This window comes from Sciurus carolinensis, chromosome 11 (genome assembly GCF_902686445.1).
Source record: "Sciurus carolinensis chromosome 11, mSciCar1.2, whole genome shotgun sequence".
Lineage (NCBI taxonomy): Eukaryota > Metazoa > Chordata > Mammalia > Rodentia > Sciuridae > Sciurus > Sciurus carolinensis.
Window position 1 is genome coordinate 1,881,970 of NC_062223.1, and position 15,177 is coordinate 1,897,146.

Genomic DNA, 15,177 nt, shown 5'->3' on the forward strand with positions numbered 1-15,177 from the left:
GGGTGAGGTCATGGGAGGGGGCCCATTACTCACATCCTGGGGCCGGCGGGAAGGGAGGAGGCAGGGAAAGAGGCCCAGAGGCCTCCTTGTCCTTGGCTGCTGGGTCAGAGCGGGGGCTGGCGGGGTTTCTCCCAGCGTGGGAGACCCTTCCCCGCGCTACCCTGTCCCCCCAGCTCCTGTCCAAGGAGGGCTAAGTGGGGGTGCCCGTTGGAGGGACCCTGGCTCTGCAGCAACCATGTTCCCAGAAAACACACCTTGCCCCCACCAGGCCCTGCTCACTGTGGTCCTGGTGATGTGGAGGAAAACAGCACATAGGGAGGTGGGTTCACCCCCAGCATGAGCCTGGGAGGGGGACGGACCTGCCGCTTTGAAGCCCTGCTCCTGAGCCCCATGTGCAAGGCTCAGGGACGTCCACGTGTGTGCCAGCGCTGTGTGGGGTGCCCACGTGGGCCCAGGAGGGCAAGCGCATGGGCGTCCACCCTGCTGGTGGGACCGGGAGAGCCACATGGGCTCATGTGACTCTGCCCAGGGCCCTGTGGCGTCACGACGCTGTGCAGGGGTCCGGGGAGCCAGGCTGACCCCATCCCATTCAGTGAGAGGCCACGGGAGACCTGGGGCCAGCCCCAGGAAGGAGCGTCTCTGTCCGGGGTCCCAGCCCCACATGCCCACCTGGGCACATGCTTCCCGCCCACACACGCTCCAGAACCTCCGCACGTGTGTGCAGACTTAGAGGCACGTCCGCCTGTGCACACGGAGATCCCCGCTGGGAAGAGCTCACCCCGCATGGGCTCTCCCTGGGCCGCCTGGGGGAGGCAGGGACACCCCACCTGCCAACTCTGACGGTCCGCTGGGGGGCTGCTGGGGTGCCAGCAGGAACCCCAAGAGCAGGGAGCTCCCCCTCCCCAGCCGGCAGAGGCCACAGAGCGGGAGGCCGGCCTCTTTGCAGTGATGGGAGCCAGGTGTAGGGAGTTGAGGGCTTCCTTGGGCTGCAGTTGAAGGCCGGTGGAGATGAGGCAGGCAGCTGGCGGAGGGAGGCTGGAGCCCCATGTGGCTGGGCCTTCCTGGAGCCTAAGGAGAGGCCTGGCTTTCGTCTGGCAGGCTTAGGGGAGACCTGGGGAGATTAGATCATGTGCTGGCAGGGCTGCCTGGCCAGGGGACTGAGGCCCAGAGGGGAGCGGGCTGTGGGGTCATGCGGCGGACACGGGCCGGGAAGGACTGAGACCCCAGCAGGGAGACACAGCCCTGTACCAGCTCCGGCCTGGGCTCCTTCCCTGGTGGAGGGGGCAGTGAGACCCGAGACGGTCCCCCTCCCCAGCTCCCCATCCCCTTGGCCTGGGGATGGTCAAGGCCTGTGGTGCCTGTGGACAGCAATGGCCAGAGACCTACTGGGCTGGGGTGCAGGTCCCGGGCCCACCTTGTGCCTGGCTGTGTCTGTCCCCAGCCCTGCTGTGAGGGACCCTAAGGCTGGTCCAGAAGCTGCTCTGCCTGGACTCTCTCCCCGACTTTGAGCTAGCCCAGAGACGCCAGAGAGGGCTCTGAGGAGAGGGTGGGTGCCGGCTGGGGCTGGGCAAGCGCTCAGTGGACACGGAAGGGGCTGGCAGGACAGGACTACCTGCTGGGAGGCTGGGTGCAGACCACCCTTGGCTGTGGTGTGGAGCCCACCTCCTCTTGACACTCGGCTGCTGAGGAGGAGGAAGGCCTGCCCCAGTTGGGTGGGGAGAGGGTGGCTGCCTGACCGGTCACCTAGTGGCACCGTTGTCCAAGGTTGTGTGACCTCAAGAGGCCAGTGTTGGGTCTGGACCCCCGGCCACTTCTTCCCAAGCCCTTCCGGAGCAAAGCCTTACTGCTCTAGGTCTGTGCAGTTGGGTCCAGGGAGGCAGGCGGGTGGGGAGGGCAGTCTTGAGTTCCATCTTGGGTTTTTCAGGCCCACCTGGACATTGAAGCCCCCTCTGTCTCCAGGTGCACAGAGATGCATGGAGCCCAGGGGCCTCCCCCTAGACCAGAGGCGGCTCCATGGCTGCGAGCATGACCTCTGTTTTGAAGATGGGTAAACTAAGAATGAGAGAACCTGTCCAGGACTGACCCTAGCCAGCCAGGCAGGGCTGTCCACTGCTCTCACCACATGAGCCCTGTCTCCACCGTGCCATGACTGTCCCTGTCTCCCTCCAGGCTCACCACTCAGTGGAGTGTGGAGGATGAGGAGGAGGTGGCCCGTGAACGGCGCCGGCGGCAGCGGGAAAGGCAGTTACAGACCCAGGACCAGGAGGAAGGTGGCCATTACCCAGACCGGCCGGAGCAGGAGGCACTGTAAGCCACCTGGGCCCTCGAGCGCTGTCTGCAGCAGCCCAGGCCTGGGTAGAGGGAAGTGTTGGTGGTCAGGCCCTGGACTTTGAGATCCCAGTGTAGGACACTCTTGGGCAAAGGTGGTCGGCAGCCTTGGGTGACCCCATCTGCCGGACGCCTGCCTGGCCAGAGGGTGCAGAGAGCCATGAGAGGACACCCCTCCCGGCCGGGCTCCTGGGGTCTGACTCAGGCTCTGGACACTGCCTGGTCCCAGCCCTTGCCTGGACCGGTGCTGACCCCAGCCTCGGCCCTGGCCCCCGAGCCCCCCGCCCAAGTTCCCTGCTGCCGGTGACTCATGGAGGCCACGTCCAAGTTGGCGGCCACAGGCCTGCTCGTTTCCTCCCCGGACCCAGGAGGCCTCCGTGGCTGGGCTGGGCTGTCTCTCCAATAACGCTCCCTTCCTCCTGGCCGGTTTGTTCCATTTTCTCCGAGTCAGCAGCTCGGGGCGGGGTGGGGTGCTGCAGCGGTCACGGTCCCTCGGCCAGGCCCTCGCTCACCCTGAGCCTGAGAACCCCTTGTAGCCCCTAGCCCATGCATAGCTTACCCTGCTACGCTGGAGAGTCAGTGAGGACAGCGCAGGGCAGATGGGGAGCCCTGGATGATGGGGAGGCACAGCCAGCTCTAGGGGAGCCCTGGATGATGGGGAGGCACAGCCAGCTCTAGGGGAGCCCTGGATGATGGGGAGGCACAGCCAGCTCTAGGGAGCCCTGGATGATGGGGAGGCACAGCCAGCTCTAGGGGAGCCCTGGATGATGGGGAGGCACAGCCAGCTCTAGGGAGCACTGGACAGATGGGGAGGCACAGCCAGCTCTAGGGGAGCCCTGGATGATGGGGAGGCACAGCCAGCTCTAGGGAGCACTGGACAGATGGGGAGGCACAGCCAGCTCTAGGGGAGCCCTGGATGATGGGGAGGCACAGCCAGCTCTAGGGAGCACTGGACAGATGGGGAGGCACAGCCAGCTCTAGGGGAGCCCTAGACTCATGGGGAGCCCCAGATGGATAGTGCAGACCCTCCTATCCTCAGGGGTCATGACCATGTGGAGCATAGCCTTGCCAGGGGAGCCAGCTCTGAAGCCGTTGGGTCTCCCACACTTGGGGCCCGTGATCTGCTGGAGGGAAGCAAGTGAAGGCCCAGGCTAACACCTCCACTTCTCTCCAGTCTCGGACTGAAGCCCTCAGAGGCCCCTGAACTCGATGAGGATGAGGGTTTTGGAGACTGGTCCCAGAAGCCAGAGCAGCAGCAGCAGCAACGCTGGGTCGCAGAGGGGGCCTCAGACGGAGGAGAGCCCCCTAGGACTGAGAGTCCGGAGGGCGAGCAGGACAGGCGAGTGGGGTGCGCCAGCCTCTGATTCTGTCCCAGCCAGCTCCCCCAATGCCCCCTCGCTGTGAAAGCGGAGAAGGAGGGAGGGAGGAAGGGAGCGAGACATGGGCGGCGGGAGGGGGCTGCAGGGAGGGCGGGGAGGAGATCTCATCCCTGGGCTCCCCAGGGCCCCTGGGCCCCATCCAGACCAGCTGCGGCAGGGGGGTGGTGGTGGGGGGCAGCCACATCAGCGCACAGCTGCGGCCGACTTACGTAATGCTCGCTCTGCAGCCCCGCAGCCGCCACCCCTCCCTCCCGGGGGCTGTCTGATCTCCATTCCCACGGAGGGGAGCAGGTATTTCCAGATGTGTGCCTGTGCCTCAGCCCGGGGAGGGGGACACACTTTCCAGATGTTTGGACGTGTGTGCCTCTGAATCAGGGCAGTGGGGGCCCAAAGCACCCCTGGGCCCTCAGACAGGGTCTGTTCCAGAGCCTTACCTTGCCCTCCCCCGCTCAGGGTCTGAGGGCTCTTGGTAACCCCGGGGCCACTTGCAAGAAGACCCCCAGCCCTAGCCTGTCAGGCCTGGGCACGGTGGGCTCCAACCCCGCTCAGAATTCTGCTACAAGCTTGAGGTCTGAGCTTTGCGTGGACAGGGCAGTGGCTGTCTGTCCGGGCTCCCTGATCCAGACCTCTGAGGCCCTCCGAGGCCCCGGGCAGCCAGAGCTCCGGCTCAGCCCTCTCCTGTGTAGTTGCTGCCCCCTTTCACCTACAGCCAGGCTCCTGCGCCCGAGACCACCTTCCTGTCCAGGGCCCTGGTCCCTGCCCGCCCACAGCTAGCCTCGGTTTCCCGTGCATGGTCCTCAGCGTCCCTGCATGCTGTGGGTCTCGGAGGGCTGCAGCTCCGCTTGCTGGCTTCCTCCTTCTCCTGCCCAACAGCAGGGGGCGCTTTTGCTCTTCTGGTGGATCTCTGGGCCCCTGTAGCCTCCACCCCACCCACACCTGCCTGGCCACGCAGACAGCCAGCTCCTGAATGGCCTCTCTGTGTGGCTGCCCTGGCTCAGACCCTGGCCCACCTTGGGCGGGTGGGTCTAGGCCTTGGCTGGCATGTACTCCAAGGGCCTGAAATCATGGAAAACACAAGAATTCACCATCTTCTTCTCCAGCTTCAGCCCCGCTCAAATGCAGAGCCACACCCAGTTGCCAAATGGCAGGCTGTGCCTCCCTGCGGCCCCTCTCCCAGGTCATGCGGTCCCTGCCCCAGCCCCCCAAAACATCCCCAGACTCCTCTCTCCCTCCCCTGGACGTCCTGCTCTGCTGGCCCACTCGCCCACTGAGGAGCAAGGCAGGCAGAGGCAGGAGGTTGTGGAGACAGCCTCGAACCTGGCCTCACAGAGAGGGGCTGTAGGGAGGGTCCCGCCCCAGTGCCTGGGTGGCCCTATACAGCCTGGACCAGGCCATGGCTGCTGTTCTCTAAGGGGCCTTGCCCTCAACACAGAGGCCCGGAAGACAGGGCTGGCTCTGAGTCCTTGGGCCTCCTTCTCCCAGGAGCCGGAGTCACAGGACTCCGCAGACAGCTCATCTGACTGCTGCTGTCTTATAGGTGGGGAAACTGAGACCGGGAACTGGAAAAGGATGGAAACCAAGCGATCAGTGACTCTCAGTCAGTTCTGCCTTTTCAACCCCACAGGTCCTGCCAGCAAACCTGTGGAAATGAGGTCAGGGACAGGCTGCATCAGGCTAGTGTCCACCTGGAGCAGCTGTGCCTGAGCCAGGAGGGGACATGCCCAGAGGAGACTGTCCAGGGCCACGGGGAGGTGGCAGAGGAGGAGGTGAGGGTACCCCAAAGGCTGGAGCACCCTCCCACCCCTGCAACACCCCGTGGGCACCATCCAGAGAACTGGCTCCCCTGCCCCACACTGTGGGGGTGGTGAGGCTGGGTGACCCTCTGGGCGAGTTCTTTCCACGTGACCAGGACACTGTCCTGCTGTCAAGAATTCCAGAACTGGAGTGTGTCAGGGCCAGACAGGACCTGAGGCCCAGCCAGGGGAAAGTGTCTGAACCCGCAGGCCCAGGGTGGGGCAGGAGGCCTGCAAGGAGGGGCTACCTGGGTGTCTGGACTTTCTATCCCCAGCACCAGAGAGGTGAGCAGCCCAGGGCCCCCAGTCCTTCGGTCTTGGAGGGGAATGCCGGACCACGCTCGCCTCCCCTGAGCCCCACCACCAAAGTAGGTCAACCCCAGCATCATGCCCTGTGTCCTCTGCTTCCCCCGGCTCCTGTCCCTGTGTCCTCTGCTACTCCTGTCCCTCGCTTCCCCCATGCCTGCTCATGGCCAGCACTCCACAGCCCTGCGACATGGGAGTCACAATCCTGCACTGAACCGATGGGTAGGGTCATTGAGGGATGGAGCATGGCCTTTTTCTGGCTGCCCAGGACCCACCGCTCTGTCTACGTCCACAGCTTGCCGACAGGACTGAGTCCCTGAACCGCTCCATAGAGAAGAGGTCAGTCTGCAGGGTTCTCCAGGACGGGTGGAGGAGAGTGGCCGAGTGGGTGGAGACCTGGACCCGGGCGCTCCCAGAGGGCTGGGCGGGTGGGAAGGACTGGGGTAGGAGGCTCGCTCCCCTCCCTCCAGTAACGCTGTGAAGAAGTCTCAGCCAGCCTCGCGCATCTCCAAGATCGACGGGCGACTGGAGCAGTACACGCAGGCCATCGAGGTACGCCCAGCCCTGGTGTCGCACACTCCGCCGTGAGGCGTGCCCAGCCCTGGTGTGGCACGCTCCCTTCTCCGTTTCCGTACCAGTTCTCCATGCCACCGACACCTTCTACCTAGCAGTGCTCGCCATCTGGGCGACACCCTCCATCCACCAACACCCTCTATCCAGCTAACACTCCTCCAGCCAATGGAAGTCTGGTCAAAGCCATTTACTCAACCAATGTCCCCCTTCCATCTAACTCATGCCACTCTGTCCAACCAGAACTCCGCCATGCAATCAGTGGCCTTCCGCACCCCCGGTGTTCCTCCAGCCCCATTCCGTGAGCAGCGTGAAGACAGACCTCCTGTGTCTCGCGTGCCATTGGGGCTCCTGTGTGCTTCCGAGCAGGAGCGTTCCCCAAGCGGGTTGGAAGGGAAGAACTCCATTCCAGCCTGACCTTGGGGAGGATATGAAGATGAAAAGGGCCTCCCGGCCAGACCCCCTCCTATGCCCCACGGTGGCTGTCCACTAAAGCTGCCCTGGGGCTCTGTCTCCTCTGCAGTCTGCTGGCTGGATGCCCAAACTATCCCGCCAGACCTCCATAGAGCTGCCCAGCATGGCGGTGTCCAGTACCAAGAGTCGATGGGAGACAGGAGAGGTGCAGACTCAGTCTTTGGCCAAGACCCCCACCTGCAAGGTAGGGCCCCTCTGTCGACAGAGAGGAGCTGGGAAGTCAGAGCCTGCAGCAGGAGAGGTGCCCTGTGTGGGCTGATCCAGGAGAGGCAGAAGGCTGGCGTGTGGACAAGGCTGGGCAGCGGTTGAAGCTCCCCCTGGGGCCTCACTCGAGAGATGAGGCAGGCGGGTCTCCAGGCCAAAGAGAAGGGCCAGGGCCACCGGCGCCCATGGGCGGGTCTGAGCCATGACAACTCGCTTGTCTGTGCCCAGGACATTGTAGCTGGAGACATGAGCAAGAGGAGCCTCTGGGAGCAGAGAGGAGGCTCCAGGACCTCGTCCTCCACCAAGGTAGACCCTGATGTGGTGGAGCAGGGCGCGGCCGGGCCGGGCGCCATCTCCAGCAGGAGTGCCTCCTCCTCTCTTCCCAACAGACCACCCCGTCTGGAAAGAGGTACAAGTTCGTGGCCACTGGACACGGGAAGTACGAGAAGGTTCTTGTGGACGAGGGCCCGGCGCCCTAGGCTGTGCACCCCGGTGAGTCCAGGGCAGTGACCAGTGCCGTGTGCTGAGTGAAGTGTGGGACGGAGGCAGGGGCAGGGCGGCTTGCTCACGTCTCAGTGGAGGCTGGGCCTGGGGCTGAGGCCCGGCCTCAGAGCTGGCTGCAGCTCAGTCCCAACTCAGTCTTCTGGCCTCTCGTCTCACACCCGCCTGGGACTGTCCATTTCTTCAGGGTCAGGATGGTCAGCCACCTCAAAGTGCCCCTCGGGATAGCCTCCTGTCCCTGTGGAGCCTCCGGAGGGCAGCCTGGCCACTGCAGCAGTCGAGCTGGGTGGGGGAGTCCCCAGGAGCCTGGCTCCCCTGTGCCTCGCTGCACTGAGGGTCTGAAGAGGGGCAGGACCGCGGTCTCGCCCTCCCGAGGGTTGCTGGAGGTTCTGCTGCCCTCCCCGTCCAGGGCGGAGACAGAGGCACCATGCTGTCACACATTTATTAGTGGCCTGGGTCCCAGGCTCCATCCCAGCACCCTTCCGCCTGTCACCTGCATCCTTCCCCTGCTGAGTCCCACCCGGGGGGCTGGAGGCCTCGGTCAGCTCCTCAGGCTCCCTCTCCCTGTGGTTGGTGGCCATCGCAGACTGACCGAGTGCAGCCGCAGAGCCCCTTCAGTGCCTCTGCCCAGACCCGGCCTCTCTTCAACCTCTGTGGCCCTGCTTCCTTGTGGTCCAGTGCGGAGGACGCCACTCCCTGCCCGCTATGGGAGCTGGCTGTGACCAGCACCGTGACCCGTCCCACTCTTCCATCAGAAGGTCCCCAGGTTGCCAGCCCAGCAGGGAACCAGAGGGGGCAGGGAGTGGGCTGCAGCCTTCCTTCCCCCCAGCTCCCACTTGGGCCAGCCCTTCCACACCTGGCCCTGTGGTGTCCGGCTCCTGCCCGCCGATGGGCCTCTCAGGAGCGATGACATGCCGACCAGGTGCCAGTGCTGGTACCAGCTCCCCTCACACCGAACGTGCCGGCAGAGGGCGGGGCGGCGGGCTGCCCTGCGGGGAGGGCAGTGTGCCAGCATGAGTAGCTGCCCTCCCGTCCCCCTCGGCCCCACGCTGACCCTGAGGCGGACCTCTGCCACCCCCCACACTGCCCAGACTGCCTCTGTCGGCCCGCGTGCTCCGCACCCACGCCCCTTTCCCACTTGTCCTACGGCTCCTGTCCACTTGACCTGCCCCCAACCACCCACTGGACTCCATGGCACCAGGACGTGCCTGCCTGGTCCCCAACACTGTCCTCCTGCATCTCCTCTTAGGACAGCATGGCCTCCCATGAGACCTTCAGCCTGTCTTGCCTACCCCTGGTCCTAGGCCCTAGGGGCCACTCTGGCCACCTCACTGGAGCCTCCAACCTGCCGCTGTCCGGTTGAAGTTCTTGGGTCGGGGGCTCAGTTCCAGGCTGGATTGGAGGGAGGGAGGCGGCCGGGTGGCCTCCTGCAGCTTCCGGGCATTGAAGCGAGGCCGGTATAGGAAGGGCAGGCGGGCAAGGCTGGCCGGGGGACGGTCCCCATCCCTGGGCCCCGCCACGCAACTGCGGGACTCAGCCACAGACATGCGGTAGAGCACAGCATCCCACATCCTGGAGGCCCGGGAGGCGGGCGGCCGGGCGCCAGCCCCAGCAGATGCCTCTGGTTGCGCAGGCAGGAGGCTGGGCTCCTGCTCTGGGAAGGGGGCATCCTCTGCGTCTTCCATAAGCTGCTTCTTGAGACGTGTCCAGCCGCTGAGCCGTGGCTTGGGTGCAACTTGGGGGACAGGGCATGGGTGGGGACCCAGTGGTAGTGCCAGGGACGAGCTTCCCGGGGGCATGGCGACCCTCTCAACCTCTGCAGCAGGGCTGGACACAGGAGACTCCTCCAGGTGCCCAGCTTCAGGGGCCACAGCAGCCGGGCTGTAAGGTGGGGGCCCGGGAGAGCGGTAGGTGGGGGCTATGGGCACCACCACCCTGGTGCTAGCCTCTCTGGACACTGAGGCCTGGAAGCTGGGTGGTGGCCTTGCTGCAGAGGGCTCCTCAGGCCCAGGACTGACCTCCTGGGCCCGGGCAGGCAGTGGGCGGATATGGGCCACGGGGATCAGAGACTGGGCACTGGCTGCGTCTCCCTCCTGAACCCTGGGGCTCTCATCTGGGGCTGTCCTCAGAGGCTCCGGGGCCCCACCCTGTGGGGACGGTGCCAGCTGAATGTGCACCTGGGTGATGTGTGTGCCCCCAGACGTTGGGGCTGAGACAGGGGAAAAGCCACTGGGGAGCTGGGTAGGTTGTAGGGCCAGGGCTTCAGGCCTCGAAGGGGCCTCCAAGTGGGTGGCCAGGGCCCTGCGCTCGGTGAGGCTGAAGGAGAAGGTGGACCTCTGCGGGGGCGAGGTCACGTGGTGGATGATGGGGGCACGCGGGGAGCGGGGCAGGGGTGCCACCGTGCGCAGGGCCTCAGTGGTACATGGGGCCACGGCCTCCAGGTCGTGGCTGGCCTCACTCACAGGGGACAGGGAGGTACGGAAGGCCCCAGGTGGGGCCGGGACAGCCCCGGCCATCTTCCTCCGAGCTGCCTTCCTCAGAAGTTTCTGCAGACGCAGGTTGTCTTTTCCTGGCTTAGGAAGCAGGGGTGGTGGAGGTCCAGGGGGCCTCTGGGGGCTCGGGCCACCAGCCTCCAGGGTCACTGACGTGGCTGAACCGAGCATCGCTTCACCCTGGGTGGGAGGAACAGCGATCAGGCCCCTGCCCTCCCTGTGACGGGCACGGGCTGCAGTTGTACAGCAGGCCTTGGGCTGTAGAGTTCCCAGCAATAGCAGCTTTTCCCGAGCCCCAGACTTGCCGGGCACCTTCTGTGCTGTGCATCAGTGACTGTGGGGCAGCTCCACGCCTGGTGCGGTAGGGAGCTGTGGAGGTCGCTGGGGGCTGGCAAGGGGGCGGGCAGGAGACCCACCGGCGAGCCCTCTGGGGAGGCTGGTGTCTGGCCAGCCGCTGGCCACAGCCGAGGGCGGGAAGAGCAGGCTGCCCACAGACACGTGAGGGCCGCCACGCCGTCGCCGGCCCGACCACAGGCGCGTCCGTCCTCTGCGAGCCAGTGGTGAGGGGCAGCGGCCAAGAGGCTCAGGGACGCTGAGGCCGCGTCACAGAGGCAGGTTGGCGGGAAAGTTGGAGCGGATCTCGCTGAGCTGTGCTGGATGGTGTTGCTGCAGACCGCCCAGCCCGGTGGTCCTGGCCAAGCCACCCGCCCTGGTTTCTGGGCGCCACGAGTCTGCAAGGACGTTGACAAATGGCATCTGGGCCGAGCCAGAGGCCGTCTGGTTTGGGGAGGAGGGAGGCCCGAGCTTCCGCAGTGGGGCTGGCTCTGCAGAGGCGAGAGGGTTGGCCTGGGGCGGGTGGGGATTCTGCCCCAGCTCACTCCCGCCTGGCTGCCTGCACACAGCCAGGCCTGTGCAGCCAGCAGAACCCCAGGGCCAGCTCCTGGGGGCTGCTTGGGTTGGTGGGCAGACAGTCAGCAGGGCCCAGGTCCAGGGTCTCAGCGTTCACTCAGGGGCAGGTGTCCCAAGAGGCTGCAGCAGGGTGCTTCTGACCGTAGGCAGGAGTGTGGGCAGGGCCAGGCAGCCACCAGAGACGGCAAGGGCCACAGAGCCAAGGCTGTGCGGGGGCAGGCTGCAGCCCATCCTCGGCTCCAGACTGACGCTGCCCATGCTCCACACCGTGTTTTGGCAGGTGCACGCCAGAAGCACCTCCGTGTCCCCAGACCCCACCAGGACACCAGCCCCAGCCCTGGCTATGAAGTTGCTTCCTGTCGCCAGGGTAGCCTGCCCTTGTCCCTCGGACACCCGCACTGCTGACACCACCTCCTTTAGCTTCTGGACACTCCAACCTCTATCCCACTCCACCCTGATCCCCCAGCTCTGCCTCTGGCATCTGGGAGGGAAGATTCCTGACCATGGGCTAAATGCACCATCCCCTAGAGAGGCCAAGTGTTCCCAAGGAAGAGCGGAGACTGAGACCCAGCCTGGCAAGAGAGCCGGTCACCCACCAAATATGAGGAGCACCCACACTTTGCTGGACACAGACTTGCATCCCTCCCTGCCTCCTGCCTGCAGAAACCCCGTTTTGTGCAATAAAGTTCCTCATGCTCATACATCCCCCACGCTGGGCCTCCTGTGCGCTCTGATGGGAGGGATGGGGAGTGGGACTGCCCAGGACTGAAGGGCCATCCCAGGGGGCCAGCCCTCCCAACCGCATAGCACAGCTGGCTCTGGATTCCAGCACCGAGTCCTGTCCCTCAGCTTTCTACAACAGCAGACTCCAGAATCTGGGCTGTGGAACCATCTAACATGGGGGACCCACCAGGGGCAGCGTCCCACATTCCTCTTCAGAGCGTCTCTGACACCACCCCCTGACCCACCCAGCATGAACCTCATAGCACCTGCAGAGTGCGCTCTGGTCTGTGCCCCCAGGGTGCAGGCCCTGAGGGCGAGAGCCACCCAGCACCTCCCAGTGCTCAGAAGGTGCTCAGTGAAGGTTGGTGGACAGACAGACGGATGGGTAGATGGAGGGATGGGCGGATGGATGGACAGGCCAGGTGGATGGATGGGTGTGTTGGTGTTCGTATTGATGGAAGGATGGCTATGTGGACAGATGGACGGGTGGGTGGGTAAGTGGTTGGGGTAGATGGGTGGATGCATGGTGAAGGGAGGAGGGTGGAAGGAAGGGAGGAGGGGAGGCGAAGGTGAGCAGACGTGCTGCGGCTGGTGGTGTCCTCCCCAGCACTCCCTGCTCTCGCTGGGACTGCACTCTGGCCTGCCCAGCCCTACTTCCTTGTGTCTGGGTCCCCTGGGCCCAGATGGTTCTGACCCGACCCTGCCACTCACTCGGCTATTCATCCTCCTCTCTCTGAGGCCTTCGTAGTCTCACCCTGTCTGCTTCCCAGAAAGAGTTTCTGCAGCTCACGCTCGGCAGGGTGCCGCTGCCCAGGCCAGGAGGCGGCGTGGCCGTTGTCCCTTCTGCCCACAGTCCCACCCCAGAGGAAGGGAGCAGGGACACACCCTACCCTCCAGCAGGCCCCCTTCCCTTCCTGTTCAGTCTGATGGGATGGCGGCCAGGACGGCTGACGGAGGCCACCCCAAAGTCCACAGCGGGCAGGGAGCTGGACATAAGCAGAGGACCAGTGCAGATGACACCAAGCATAGGAAGCAGAGCTTCAGTGGTGCCCAGCTCCCCTGACCAGTGCTGCCCCTGGCTCAGCCTCAGGGATGAGGATCCCAGGTCTGCCCCTTTTAGCCACAGCCTGCCCACAGGTATGGCGTCCTTCCTCTGCTGCCTCTGCCCAGGGCCAGGGTTCCACGAGGCCACTGCCCAGGAGGCACTTGGGCAGGGATGCTGGAGAGCGGCCCTCCCTCACCCTGCCCACCCCGGGGGCCCTTGGTGGTCCACTGCCCCCTCCAGGCACTCGAGGCAGCCCCACAAAGAGGGGACGCCCTGAGGGCTTCACAGCCAGTCGGGGTCTCTGCGGCTCCAGGAGAAGCCCACGGGCCGGGCCAGCCATCGGGGTTGGAGCGGCTGCGTCCCAAGTGCCTCGTCAGCGGCTCCTATCCTGGGCCTGGCAGAGTCCGCCTGTGGCAGGTCAGCCCAGGGCACCAAGCAAGGCACAGGGTCCACAGGCTCCTCTGCTTCCACTGGGGGCTCCAGGAACTGGGGCTGAGACCATATCAAAGGATTTCTGCCCAACGGTCTTACCGGGGTCCCCCTAAGCAGGCCTCCTCTTCCTGGGCTCAGCTCAGCATTTGCCAAGTGTACAGGCCCCTGTAGCCCCCAGTTCAGGGCCCAGTGTCATTGGTCCTCAGTGTCCTGTGTGGAAATCAGTCCCCTACCCAACGGAGCTGGGCCACCCTCTCCCTGGCCTCCACACAAGTCCCTAGTCCACCACCCCACTCCCCAGGGGAGGCCAGGTGGGACCTGTGAGGATTACCTGTTGTAGACCCTCAGCAGCCAGTTGTCCATCTAGCAGTGCCCACTTTATGCTGTCTTGCTGTACCCTGGGCCTGGTGCCTGAGGAGGAGGTGGCCATTACCCAAAATAGGACCTGCCTGCCCCTCTGACCTCACGGGAAAGCACCTGCCAAAGGCTGAGGCTCGCTAAGCGGGCAGCCACCGTCCTCTGCTGGCTGAGCAGGGCCACTGCAGAACCCGTGGCATGACCACCTGCAGGCACAGCCCTGAGGATGCCCACCCAGCCTGGCAAGGGCGGGGGCTGTAGGACTTCGGGAGGCGAACCCTCCCTGCTTCTTGTGTGTGCTCTTGCAGGGGGTGGGCTGCAGGGTGGCGGAGCCTGGGCTGAGGCCGGCCACCCCAGAGAGAAGGTGGCTCCGGCACCGGCTCAGGCCTCCGCAGACGCGGAGAGCTGGACAGGTTGCCCAGGGGTCTGGGCTGCCTCCGATGACATGGGCAGGTGGAGGGGGACACACAGGTTCTGACCAGGAGGAGGGGTGATCCAGCAGTTCCGGGGGCTTCCCAGGCCAGGCGCATGGGGGAAGGTGGGCAGGTGCCCTGTCCTGTGAGCCCACAGCCTGAGGGTCTGCTTCCCCTGCTGGGTGAAGAGGCATGTCACTGCCTGCCTCCAGCCTCTGCAGCCTTCTCTCCACACACGAGAGGGAACTGGCAGAGTGTCCACAGACAGGGCAAGGCCAGGGGCTAAGGGGACTGGGGCCCCTACCAGGCCATCCTGATGTCCTTGGCCCTGGAGGACAGGGGCCCTGCCTGCCTCTCCTGGGGTTTGCCCTGTCCTGGATGTCAGTCTACCCTTGACAGCGACTTCCACCCTGGGCTGGGCAACAGTACAGGTCCCTCAGTTGTGCCCAGCCTGGGGCCGCAGAGGCATGGAACCAGTCAGGATACCTCCTTCCACCCCGTGCCTCAGTTTCCCCAACCCAAGGGGCAGGACCACAGGGGCATGTGGCCTCCCTAGTAAGCATGGGGGCAATGGGAGGCCCATGAGATGTGTCTGTTGGTTGGATGGGGCCCCCTGGGGTCCTGAGGAAAGCAAGGTTAGCCTCCATGGGCACATGGGCCAGGGGGCCCAGAGCTAAACCCTGCAGGGGGGCCCCAGGGAGAGAAAGTCTCCACGGTCTGGGCCCCTGAACAGAGAGTCCCCAGGCCAACAGCAGAGGCCTGGCCCACCTTGGGAGGAAGCCCCTGCTGGAGGAGATGCTATGGACCATGGACAGAGCCACCGCCGGGCTCAGGTCACTACTTCTGCCTGTTTATTCTGCATTCCCCAGTAGCGTCCTCGCAGAGAAGTAGGTCTGGCTGAGTGGAGGCCCTCAGATGTGGGGGGCTTGCTGCTCCTCTGGTGGAGGGGGTGGGGCCCGGCCAGGTGCCACGCCGGGTAACGGAGCCCTGGCGTGCAGACCCCCGGCTGGACAAAGTACGAGCCTCCACACGGTGCCTCAGTCAGAGGGCGGGTGCTGGGGGACTTGGGGCTCAGCTCTGAGGACCCCACACCAGTCCGGCCAAGGACAGCCAGCTCCTTCCTCCTCCCCTCCACAGCCCATCAAGAATGTGCCTGCCCCAGGGTGGTAAAAATAGCAGCTGACACCTTCCTGGGCAGGCGGGACCCTGTCTCCTTGTCCTCGCCGCCTCTGCCTCCTTCCCTGGCCATTC

The 15,177-nt window shown here is 65.1% G+C and overlaps 2 protein-coding genes across 5 annotated transcripts in view; one reads left to right on the forward strand and one right to left on the reverse strand.

The window, feature by feature from the left end:
* Lsp1 (lymphocyte specific protein 1) overlaps positions 1 to 11,675 on the forward strand; it is a 31,882-nt gene extending 20,207 nt beyond the window's left edge. For 2 of the 3 annotated variants that reach the window (XM_047518872.1, XM_047518873.1), the window contains exons 2-11: positions 2,170 to 2,307; positions 3,503 to 3,676; positions 5,332 to 5,473; positions 5,776 to 5,868; positions 6,102 to 6,145; positions 6,277 to 6,358; positions 6,900 to 7,034; positions 7,283 to 7,360; positions 7,444 to 7,546; positions 11,237 to 11,675. In XM_047518872.1, the coding sequence (XP_047374828.1) occupies positions 2,170 to 2,307; positions 3,503 to 3,676; positions 5,332 to 5,473; positions 5,776 to 5,868; positions 6,102 to 6,145; positions 6,277 to 6,358; positions 6,900 to 7,034; positions 7,283 to 7,360; positions 7,444 to 7,533 (976 nt within the window). In that variant the 3' untranslated portion in view covers positions 7,534 to 7,546; positions 11,237 to 11,675. The remainder of the gene's footprint in view (positions 1 to 2,169; positions 2,308 to 3,502; positions 3,677 to 5,331; positions 5,474 to 5,775; positions 5,869 to 6,101; positions 6,146 to 6,276; positions 6,359 to 6,899; positions 7,035 to 7,282; positions 7,361 to 7,443; positions 7,547 to 11,236) is intronic. The other variant, XM_047518874.1, reaches the window with a different exon arrangement.
* Prr33 (proline rich 33) lies at positions 6,500 to 13,541 on the reverse strand. 2 transcript variants are annotated; one of them, XM_047518856.1, is made up of 2 exons: positions 10,360 to 12,231; positions 6,500 to 10,227 (listed from the first exon to the last, which is right to left on the reverse strand). In XM_047518856.1, exon 2 carries the CDS (start codon positions 10,216 to 10,218, stop codon positions 8,884 to 8,886), a length of 1,335 nt encoding a protein of 444 aa, XP_047374812.1. In that variant the 5' UTR covers positions 10,219 to 10,227; positions 10,360 to 12,231; the 3' UTR covers positions 6,500 to 8,883. The 2 variants fall into 2 exon arrangements, with proteins under 2 accessions (XP_047374812.1, XP_047374811.1); XM_047518855.1 differs by lacking the exon at positions 10,360 to 12,231 and adding an exon at positions 13,488 to 13,541 and having other exon boundaries at positions 6,501 to 10,227.
* Between the last annotated feature and the right edge of the window lie 1,636 nt (positions 13,542 to 15,177).